The sequence below is a fragment of the Leptonychotes weddellii genome, chromosome 10 (genome assembly GCF_054177405.1).
Source record: "Leptonychotes weddellii isolate Sample4059 chromosome 10, ASM5417740v2, whole genome shotgun sequence".
In the NCBI taxonomy this organism is placed as follows: domain Eukaryota; kingdom Metazoa; phylum Chordata; class Mammalia; order Carnivora; family Phocidae; genus Leptonychotes; species Leptonychotes weddellii.
Window position 1 is genome coordinate 70,487,487 of NC_138378.1, and position 12,183 is coordinate 70,499,669.

General features: G+C 34.9%; 1 protein-coding gene across 1 annotated transcript in view; it reads right to left on the reverse strand.

Moving 5' to 3' along the window:
* Window positions 1-12,183, reverse strand: part of WDPCP (WD repeat containing planar cell polarity effector) — a 413,409-nt gene that overhangs the window by 260,234 nt on the left and 140,992 nt on the right. The window contains exon 12 of the mRNA XM_081797281.1: window positions 9,940-10,131. Within this exon, the coding sequence (XP_081653407.1) occupies window positions 9,940-10,131 (192 nt within the window). The remainder of the gene's footprint in view (window positions 1-9,939; window positions 10,132-12,183) is intronic.

The following is a 12,183-nucleotide window of genomic DNA, read 5'->3' on the forward strand; positions in this document are numbered from 1 at the left end:
GTATTGAGGAGGGCACGTTCTGCATGGAGCACTGGGTGTTATGCACAAACAATGAATCATGGAACACTACATCTAAAACTAATGATGTAATGTATGGGGATTAACACAACAATAAAAAAATAAAAATAAAATTTGAAAAGTAAAAAAAAAAAATAACATAACTAATATGCAGAGGACAAAGGGGACTGCAATAAATACTGGCTATCCTTGTTCCTGAAGAGAAAGTCTTGGAGTTTTTCACAAGAATAGCAGGTAAAAAGAAGGAGAGACACTGATCCTAAATAAATTCCAAATTTGGTTATTTAGAATTCGTGGCTGACACTTACATAGTTGCAAACTATAAATGTGGAAGATAATTTTAAACATAGGAAAGATTTAACTTGGAAGTTAATATTAAAGTGATTTCATTTATTTATGATATTTAGAGCTGGGCTTGGTATATGGTAGTAGCCTAATAAACATGACTGACTGAATATATTTTAAATAAGATATACAGGGCGCCTGGGTGGCTCAGTTGGTTAAGCGACTGCCTTCGGCTCAGGTCATGATCCTGGAGTCCCGGGATCGAGTCCCACATCGGGCTCCTCGCTCAGCAGGGAGTCTGCTTCTCCCTCTGACCCTCCTCCCTCTCATGCTCTCTGTCTCTCATTCTCTCTCTCGCAAATAAAATCTTAAAAAAAAAAAAATTTTTTTAATTAAAAAAAATGTAAAAAAATAAGATATACAATGTTCATACTTAATTCCAGGATTTTAAATTCATTTAAAACCATACTTAATTATGTGATATTTAAAATAGCCAATATTATCAGAATGAAAGAAACATTTCAGTCCATGAAAATAAGAAATCTGTACATATAGATACTGTCCCGGTAAAGTTATCATGTACTATTATAAACAAGAAGCAGTAATAAGTACATAATGACTTAAGTATATCTTCACAGAGAAATGTTTATAAATAATTTGATTGACATGGCACAAAACCCTATTGCAAAAGTTCAGGTCAATCATGATTCCTGCAATGATACTTCCATGTTACCTAAAGTGATATTAATATTTTTAATTTATAGGAAAAGTGGACTGAGGTTCCAATTAGAATTCTGAAGCAAGACATTTTGTTTATAAGAAGTACAGAGAAACAGGTAATCAATAAAAATGGACTCAACTCAGCTAAAATAAAGCAATGAGATTCAGGAGAAGAAAATTCGGTCATTCAGTTTTTCTACAAACATGCTAATGTGATTGACCAAGATTATGAAAATGAAGTGTTGTACCTGCATTTTCAGCAGCCTTTTAAAGTTATTAAAATATACCCTATTGACTGAAGAGTTATATGGAAGGAAAATGTGTCAATACATTTTCTAGCTATAAGATGCTCTGTTAGCAGATCATTTGCAAATAAGAAGTTGAAAACACCAAATGCAATTATACAGTTATTGCAAAATACCAAGAAAAAATAGACTTTTTAAAATCCAAACTTGCATCTACTCAGACATCTCTCATATTCATGCAACTAGTTTGTCCTCCCCAAATGAACTTAGTTCGAAGTACTAGTCAGGAGATAATCAGGCCAAGATATAATGCTAAGATAAAGAAATAAAAAAATGTGGTGTGTAGTGAAGGGAGAAATGTTAAGTGACAATGCCCTGAAGGAAAAAGCACAAAGGAGAGAAAAGAATCCAAAGACATTGGCTGGTGATATTCATGTAAGCTACCAAGATTAATTTGAAGTCTACTATCACCTTCCATAAGGCATGTTTAATGCTATCCTCTACAAACTTCATAATCAAGAATTCCTTTCTCTCATTGAGTTCTTGGCCTTTTTTTCTTTTTATGGAGGTCTAATTGACATATAACATTATATTACTTTCAGGTGTCCAACATAATGATTCAATATTTGTACATACTGTGAAATGATCACCACAGTAAGTCTCATTAATATCCATCACCATATATAGTTACAAAGTTTTGTCTTGTGATAAGTACTTTTAAGATTTACTCTCTTAGCAACCTTGAGTTCTTGGTCTTAATCCTATCTTCAGGCATTCCCCAGATTAGGTGAATTCTGAAATCTAATAACTCTCTAAAGATTCTTAAAATATATATGTCAGGTTTCAGGAACAGATCAGTAGAATTCAAGTGGGAATGGCTGTGGTAAAGAACATGGTGAAAAGTTTTAATACAAGCATAATGAAGAGGCAAACAATGAGATGGGGAAGAAAAGTATAGATAATTAAGGGATAAAAAAATGAAGACTTTTATAATGTGTGGTGATGGGCTCAAAGTCTGGAAGTCTCTAGAAAAAGATCTCTGCTTTAATTCTAAGGTAATAGGAAGGTACAAAGAAAAGCACAGAAACACAGGCTAAAGGCTATGCAATGTTTCGAGTGCCCAATTGAGACTGTGACACCAGACAAGAGGTGGATGACCATGGTTCAGTGTTTTATTTTTTGCTGTTTTCTTTTTGGTTTTGTTTTTTTTTTAAAAGAAAACTGTAATAAAGAAAGAAAATGGTAAGAATTTAAAAATTCAAGCTAAGAAAGGGCAGAAAAGATAAAGAAGAGTCCTAAAGGTCTTGGAATTTCCCAGTTTCAAGGATAAACAAGCTGGTGGTTTCCTTCCTAAGGAGAATTGTTTTCAGTCAAGTTTAAATCAGTCAGCTTTAAGGTTGAAACTTGTTGAAAACACACACTTAGATGATATCATTTTTATTCTTAAAAAAAGCTAAATTTGAAAAAAGTAGACAGAACTGATCCAAAAGTCATCAAAATAGGAACAGTACAGAGAAGGAAAAGCATAAGCAGTCAATATGACTGATACTGTGTCTGGAAGATATTTTAAAATTAAGAATGCACAGAAAGCAGAAATGCAATTACAGTGAGCTGGAGATAGGCTCAAGATTGTCATGTTTCATGTTTAGCTATAGAGGGTTGGTTCAAACTAAGTGTTTATCGGGGCACCTGACTGGCTTAGTCAGTAGAACATGCGACTCTTGATTTCGGGGTCATGAGTTGAAGCCCCATGTTGGGCAGAGAGCTTTAAAAACTAAGTGTTTAAATATGAACATGAATATAGCATCCCTGATCCTGGCAAAGTGGTGATGGTGGCACTATAGTTTTGAATCTCTCTAAATCCCCACACAAAAGAAAAAATTCAACTAAATAGCAAAACCAAAAACCCATGGATGACTAGATGAAGATTAAAAGACAGAGAACATTATGTGTAATGACTTTATGCTCCAATAATGTAAATAAAGTACAACTATTTAAAAATGGGAAGGAAAGAAGTGATAAAAACATAGGCAAAAAGTTTCTGAATGTTCTCAGTAATTTATATTAGTGGTAGTATTAGTATGATTATTCTCAGACTGTTAGGTGTATACTGTGAGATAAAGTAAGCAAGTAATTACGGTATATTATAATTTGTCCCCCACGTCCCTGCAAACTAGGATTTTTGGTATGAAAATGAGAAGATACATGTTATATAGAAGCTATTAAATTAAAACCCCTGTATCCTGAATTCGAGTTAGAAATAGCAATGTGAACTCACTTTGAATATATATATGTATAAAATCTCTAGCTCATTCTACTAAAGAAACCTAAAAACAATGACGAATCCAGTAACAACAACATACTATCCTTAGCTCCCAAACTTGGGCTTAAAATACCGTTTTCCATTAAAAGAAACCAGAGCTTATTGAAGAAATGGCTAATTCCAGGTCTGAGTCAGGAAATATACAAGATAAGCATGGGACATATTTGTCATACCAAATAGCAGGAAAGCTACCCAAGACTACTGAGGTCATGACAAAAAGAGGAGCCAACTTGTAGAGGTTCCCAAACATAAGACAAGTCTGGGCTTTCAAAAGGATAACAAATACAATTTATAAAACCCATCAAGTCAAATATATTTAAATCCATCAATTAATAATGCTACTTGAAAAACAAAAACAAATTGGTTACCTTCAGGGAGTGATAAGGAACCATTTCATTATCTTGAAAACTAGCAAATAAAAGAAAAGAAACTGACATTTATCCTGATTATACTATCTATATGAATTCATCCATTGGGAAAACAAATAGGAGATGAGTACAAACATCTCTTTATAAAAGTATCCCAATTAATAAATGAAAAAATAATAATATAATTAGAATATCACCATTTTGCAACCCTAATGAATTAATGGATGTAGGCACTGAGCATTAATAGCTGCTAACATTAAAAGACAGACAACCAAGAGAGAACTTGACATTACGTGCCTTCTGATAAAACGAATGCACCACCCCATATAGTCTTGCCAAAACTGACTAACTTGCAGAATTTTCAAATGATAGAGAAACATGTTGAACCTTACTACGATTATGGAAAAACAACAAAATTGGGACACTGCAGTTTCAAAAGATCAATTTTAAGGAAAAGAAAGGGATGGAGGGGAAGCTTGTAAATCAAAAGATACATTAGAGTGTTTTGTTTTTTTTTAAGATTTTATTTATTTATCTGAGAGAGTGAGCGAGAGAGAGAACATGAGCAGGGGCAGAGAGAATGGGAGAAGCTGACTCCCCTGCTGAGCAGAGAGCCTGATGCAGGTTGAGCTGAAGGCAGAAGCTTAACTGACTGAGGCATCTAGGAACCTCACATTAGTGTTTTAAATGGATAATATTCAACTTCAGTGTTGGGAGATGCATTAGGATGATAAAAACTACATGGGTATGTAAGAAAGTGATGGAAAGTCATGATAGAGGTTACTTTTGGGGACCAAGAAGGGGTTGAAATCATGACGGTACATAATAGTATTTCTGGGTGCCTGGCAATGTTCCTCTTCTAGACCTAAGTGTGGTTCCAGGGGTATTTCCTTCATAATAGCTCATTAAACTATACATTTATTTTGTGTGGTTTTCTTCATGCATGTTTTATAATAAAGAGATTTTTTAAAAGCTATCACACCGAGAATATAAAATCTTTGTTATTTTGTTGAAAGCTAACACAATACATACATGTCTTTGGAAGAGATGTTTCTTAAATATTTTGGCTTTTCAGTTGAATGCATGTGTAACACTTTCTGAATGCTTCTTTAATCAAATTATGCTATATTAAAAGTTGGTCACATTTTTACTTTTCCATTAGTTGCTGCTCCCTAAATCACTGCAAAAATGGCTTTTAAATTTTAGAGGAAAACAGTTATCTTTGTGAGGTTTTATTTCCCTATCCCTGACAACATGTTTTAAGGTTTAATAGCTCTGCTTAAGTGTTTTTGATTAATTTGGTAAACAAATTTAGGTGACCTCTTCTGAGGAATATATCTTGAAATTACGACCATACTCAGAAAGCATTATCTAATCCATACAGTTGAAAAGTTAAATACTTGTTGAAATACAAAGGTAAGGGAAGAATAAGTTGTGTTGTCATCATATTTTTGACAAAGTGAATGAATTAAATAGTTCTGTGATGATGGTTCAAACTTTCCAAAAGGAAAGCATAAAGAGTATGTGGAATTTAAATAAAAATGATTACCATGTTATATATGATAATCCACATTATACCATTAAAAACTGCTTTTAAATGAATTTACTGATAAAAATTTCTTTTTCTACACACTATTTATTGTATATTTTTCAAAAGAAATTTTTTTTCTAGACTACATAACTCTCTCTGCTTTATGCTTCTAATTAAGATACATGCTGTTGTTTAGAGCTCTGCAGTGTGAAATTAGACCAGGAGTTTTCTAATATCCATAAAATAAATTAAAAAATGTTCCTCCTCTGAAAGACAGATAATTCAGTCACAGAGAGCTTATTTCTATGTTTCTTTGTTTTCTTTCTTTTTTTTTTTTTTTAGCTGCTTGGTAAGCCAATTTTCTACTTAGAATCTACTGTTAAAACTCTCATTTGGTTCAGTATGTGGGCTTTATCCTTTCCATGGTCTGTTATGCAAAAAGGATGGCTTTAAATTCTTTTTTTAAGTTTGCTGTAAAGCAGTGTTTCTCAATGTGGATGCACATGAGAATCACCTAGGGAACCTGTTAAAGAATACTGGTGCTTCCTCTCCCTCTGGATATTCTGATATAACTGGTCTGGGTGGGCCCCTTTGTAAAAGCTCTGCAGGTGATTGTAATGTGTTGCCAAGGCTAGGAACCACTACTCTAGGATCTTGTCACTTTCCAACTAAAAGCTTATTATATTTTCTGATTGAACTTGGATGGGAAATGCTTTTTAAAAATTCTATAGTTTTAACAGATGCAAAGATTAAATTTCTTCTCTACGAGGTTGCTACTCTTTTAGTTTGAATTTTAGAGTTTAAGAGCAGATTGTATCTTTTATTCTGATGATTAGCTCAAGAAGTCTACTGGTGGCCAGTGAAAAAAATTTAAAGACATATGCCTGAAAATTACTTTTATAGACTAGTGGCTTTCGTTCATGATATTCTAAAAAATGTGCTACAATTAATTCATAGTTAAAAATTATGTCTTCACATGTGAAAAAAAGAAACAATTATTTCCCTAGAGATTTCTTCCAAAGACGTTCACCTTTTGCATATAGAAGTTCACATGAGGTTCTGCAAAAGTAATCTACACAAATTTTTCCAACAGTTTAACTTTGATAGAATGACTGAAAGGGCCAAATCCAAGAAAAAGCTACTCTTGCTAAAAAAAGGAATTTTTGTATCTTAATATAGTAGGATTGAAAAGGGGGGCATTAACTATGCAATCAGTGGTGAATAACTAAAAATCATGTGCAAGTATCATATACAACTTTATGAAAATCTATTCAAAAACACTTACATAAAATGGATAATTTTCCAGAAATACAAATTTAGGAAAATGACTTCAAAATTCCTGAAAAAAAAAAGCAGCCCTTAAAACTGGAATCTGTTATTTAAAAAATCTACCTTCCTTTAAGACACCACACCCAAGCAGTTTTATAGGTGAGTTTCACCAAACGCTCAAATATCAGTTAATTCCTTTTGGTACTGTTTCAAAGAGGAGAAAAAGAAAAAGCTAGCCAAATCACTCCAGAGGGCTAGTACAACCTTTATATGGAACTTAGAAAGGATAGTAAAAGCAAGTAAAACTGTTTGCCAATCTCATATTTGAGCAAACTGTAAAGCCTCTTTAGTGTTTCCTCCTGACTATCTCCCTAAGTAGAATCAATCATTCCCCACTGGCTCCTACTATAGCTTATACATACTCTATCCACAGCATCATTTAATGCTTTAGTGCACTTACTTCATATTTGTCTCTCATTGGTTGGACACTAGGATCCCTGCAGGCAGGGTTATTTTTGTATTCAGATCCCTTGGAATGAAATACAGTGCTTACTCCATGGTCATGCTCAATAGTTGTTGAATGATGTGGAAACCGAAGGAAGGGCCTTTCAGGTAGAAATACCAGTAATGTGTACAGGCAGGTCATGGAAAATAAGAGGCAATGAGTAAACCACTTGGCTAGAACATAGGTTTGTATAAGGAAATAACACTGGAAAGGTAGGTCAGGGCCAGTCAGGGTGGTCTTTCAGTGCTGAAGCTAAGTTTAGTTTCGTATCTATTAAAGGCATTTGAGCAAGCAATGGCTCAATCAGATCTGTGGCTTCAGAATCCAGGTGAGCACTTTTTAGAGCTGTCACAGACCTGGAGGTGACCTATCTGGTGGAAATCCATCATTTTAAAAATAGAAAACTAAAGTCAGAGAGAATAGGTGATCTACCCAAGGGCAAACACAAAATTAGCTAAGAGCAGGCAGAAGCTTAGAGGGAGTAAACTTGACTAAGGTTACACAGTTAGCATGTATATGGTCCAACCAACAGTTAAACTAGGTTTTTTCCAACTCCAAAGTCCATGATCTAGATGACACCAGGTGATAAGGTATGTAGACCATATGTATACCCTTTAGAACACTCCCAATTTCATGTAATACACTCATTTCAAATACAGGTAATTTATGTAGAGTATAACTAAATTATTTTTACCTTTATTATAAGGCAGAACATTTAATAGAATTCTAATTAGCTTCATTACAATCATTTTGATGAAGTCTTTTACTCAATTAGCTTCTGAACCCAAGATCAATAAAGCAGTAGGCATGAAAAGCAAGTGACTAGGAACAAAGCACTTCCTTAGCCTCACAAATCCACACCTAAAGCATTACAAGTGGTTTTAGTCACTGTAACAAAATTGGAAAAGTTCTAGAAAAAGGTTAATTAATTAATTAAAAATGACTCTGCAGTCTTAAAAGACAGCCTGAAAGTTTATAACACCAGAAGAGACAGGTAGAGATAGAAAAAAACTTGGACTTGTTCATTATATCTCAGAATTAAAGCCTAATAGATAATAGATTTAGAGAAAATATAGAAACATACCACAGTTTTCCTTGCCTTACAATGGAGTCAAGTCCCAGTAAACCCATCATAAGTTGAAAATATCCTAAGTTGAAAATGCATTTAATACACCTAACCTACCAGACATCACAGCTTAGCCCAGCCTAGCTTAAACATGCTCAGAAATTTAAATTAGCCTATACAATTGGGCAAAATCATCTAACACAAAGCCTATTTTATAATAAAGTGTTGAATATCTCATGTAATTTATTGAATACTGTACTGAAAGCAAAAAAACCAGAATGGTTGTATAGGTACAGAATGGCTGTAAGGGCAACAGTTGTTTATCCTCATGATTGCATGGCTGACTGGAAGCTGTGGCTGACTGCCACTGCCCAGCATCATGGGAGAGTAGACACATCACTAGACTGGGAAAAGATCAAAATTCAAAATTCAAACTACGGCTTCTACTGAACATGTATTGCTTTCGTACCATGGCAAAGTCGGAAATACTAAGTCAAACTATCTCTAAGTTGGGACTGTCTATATTTTACTCAGGCAAAAACTTAAAAAAGAAACAGGAAAGGTTGCTTTTGTTTTAAATTATAAAAAAGAAAAACAATTCCATACTCAAAGTACTGGTACAAGCTGGAATTACCCACAGGTTCACAATAATGAATGATGATGGAACCACTGTCAGGAATAGATAGGATGAAATACTGCCCCCCCCCCCGCCTCCCTCCCACTCCTAGATTAACCGTTTTGGTGCTCCCATCCAAGGCAGGACACTAGACTGAGAAGGCCACTGCTCTACAGCCCTCCTTATAAATTCTTGCCTCAGCCATGGTTTGGTACCACAGAGCCTTCCACAAAATAAGCATTCATCTAATGTTTACTGAGTCAATGACTGAAGTATAAAGAAGGTGACAGATAACATAGCTTTGGCAAGTATGAAATTATGGGCAAACAGTAATGACCGCACTAAAGATGGTAATAACAAGAATCACAACAGTGATCTGTGTTTTTTTTTTTTTTTAAAGATTTTATTTACTTATTTGACAGAGAGAGACACAGCGAGAGAGGGAACACAAGCAGGGGGAGTGGGGAGAGGGAGAAGCAGGCTTCCCGCGGAGCAGGGAGCCCGATGCGGCGGGGCTCGATCCCAGGACCCTGGGATCATGACCTGAGCCGAAGGCAGACACTTAACGACTGAGCCACCCAGGCGCCCCCAGTGATCTGTGTTTGAGAGTTTACTATATGTAGGTATTGCTGTAAATGCATGTATTACCTTATTTATCTTCGTCAACTCTATTTTTCAAATAATGAAACCACAGTGCAGAGCTTAATAACGTGCTCAAGAACAGAGAGCTACGTAGTGGCAGAGCTTGGATTTGAACCCAGTAGCCTGTGTTCTTAATCACTGTGAGATTCAGGCCAGCCCTGGAATTGTCTGTTTACCCTACAGATATGATACTTCTAAGGATCCCACTTTACATGTAATTTCCTCTTTTGAGAATTTAGGAAAATAAATTATATGTTTAAAAAAGTATTCATCTTTATTTCAGAACAGAAAAACTAAGAGTCTTATTTTATTTGCTCTTCAACAAAATGTATATATTTGCTTTAAAATTACCTCCAGTCTTCCTTGAGCATAACCTAGGAGCAGCAGATTGGCTCTGTCCTTCTCAGGAGAAATGGGGGCCCAAGGCCAAGCATCATCACTGACCAGTGGCCACCAGCAAGCAACTATATCCTGAACACAATTGATAGCTAGACGACACTCTGTTGTCCTGTTTACTGGGCCAGGTATCTCGTAATAGGAAATCTAATGATTAAGAGAAAAAAGCATATGAGAATCATTTTTTAATGCAAAATCCTCCCAGTATTACAAAAATTAAAGCATCTGTAAATGTAGATAAATGCAAGTAAATATGCATGTTAAACATGTGCTTAAGGAGGTGTCAGAATTTACCAAATTCTTTTGACACATATATAAAAAAGACATATGTTCAAAATTCTCCCCATTTTTAGCAGAGGAAAGGAAAAGGAGAAATGTGAGTTAGGGAGGAATTGGCTGTAGCAATCCCAATCAATACCAAAATGTACAGTCATGGCTGCCTGACAGCTTCGACCTACACATAGGATTTAAGACCAGCTATATTAAATGACAAGTTCAGTACTGCTGACCAAGAGTATCTGACTACTGTTTAAGACATAACACGTTAACAATGACTGACAACAATAAAAGGAAAAACAACTTGAGGCAAATATCACTTTAAAGAATATATGAGACATATATTCTGCATAAAGGGATAAGCCACAGCATCATGCGTAAAAGTTTATGCAGCTTCTGAGAATTATGCTTCTCTTTCTTAGGAAGGATTTGTAGAATTTATTATTCAAACTATGTTATTTTGGAACATGGTTATTTGAAAACATAAGCACAGCACCATCTGGGTGACACATGCCAAGGAAATATAGATTGCACCGTATTTCTGCTTAAGGAATTAATGGAAGGTTGATAGCTTGGAAGAAAAAAAAAACTATCTTGCCATTGCTGGTCAGCAATAATCGAACCACTTTCTGGGGATTAAGCGCATGGCTAAGCCTACTGGACCAGACACTAGCAAAGGGCAGGGGGTCTTCTTATCAGAGAAATGCTTCTGGAGCCAGTCTCACTACATGACAGATTGCTTTCATATTCCTGTCTGCAAGGCAACAAAGGATGGCAGTAATGCGATAATGCCAGAGTGCAATGGGTGTTAAGAACCCGTTGCATTTATGTATTGTATTTAGTAAATAATCAGGCTCATCCAAATTGTGATCTCACCACTCAACCAAGGCCATTAAAATCAAGGTTAATGCTTTAATAATCCTCTGCTATTTTTTTTAATATGGTCAAAAGGAACCCTTTTCTATTTGTATGGCCATAATATTATTGACCTCTTCATCCTCTGAATGCACATCAAAAGGAACTGAAATCAAAGTAATTACCAGTGTTGTTCTCCTATGGTAAACATTTAACTCCTTACACTGTCCCTTTCCTGTTAAATAAATTGAATTGGATTTTTAAAATGTAGACTGGAAAATTTGTTCAAGGTCAATAGTTTCAGGATATTTCCCTGCAATTTTCTCTGCCAAAATTATTTCAATCTGAAAGAATTAAATTATGGTACAGCTGTAAAGAAAAGCAGAGTTATAAATACTTTACACTATTTCTTTGTTTTAAAATCCAAATGGGCAATGACAGACAACACAGATGTACTTTAGGCTTCGAAGTGCAAATTCTTATATTTATGCTCTCAATATCATTATTTTAACTACTTATCTTCTTGAGATGAATACCATAATGGAATTGCTAAGTCCTCACAAATAAACATACATTATTTTGATGTCCTACTGCCATGTAAACATGTTACGAATTTCTAGATGAGAAAATAGTGTTAAGAGACTGACACTTTCAGTCCTCCTATGGTGCAAATCTGAAATTTCCTGTTTCCTGTGAGTTTTAATGGCATCAGTATTCTATCATGATGGTCAACAGGGCAAGTAAAGTGAACAAGTTTCTTAAATTATCCTTCCTACAGACATATGGCCATTTTTACTAAGTATTAAATAACTGTATTTTAAATACTGGACCAGAAAATGAAGTCCATGGGCTTTTCCAAAGGGAAGCAGGTTACTTCTCCAATGTATAGAAATGATGTGGAGTACCCACATTATCCTCAAATCCAAAGGCAGAAAGAAGAAACAAATAAGCAATTCCCTTACTTAAAGTGTAAGAGTCCATATAGTAAGTCTATTTTTCACAACTTTTCAATAAGAAAAGATAACATCCTGACAGTTTCTCTCTGATCTCATTAATGGGTAGCTACTA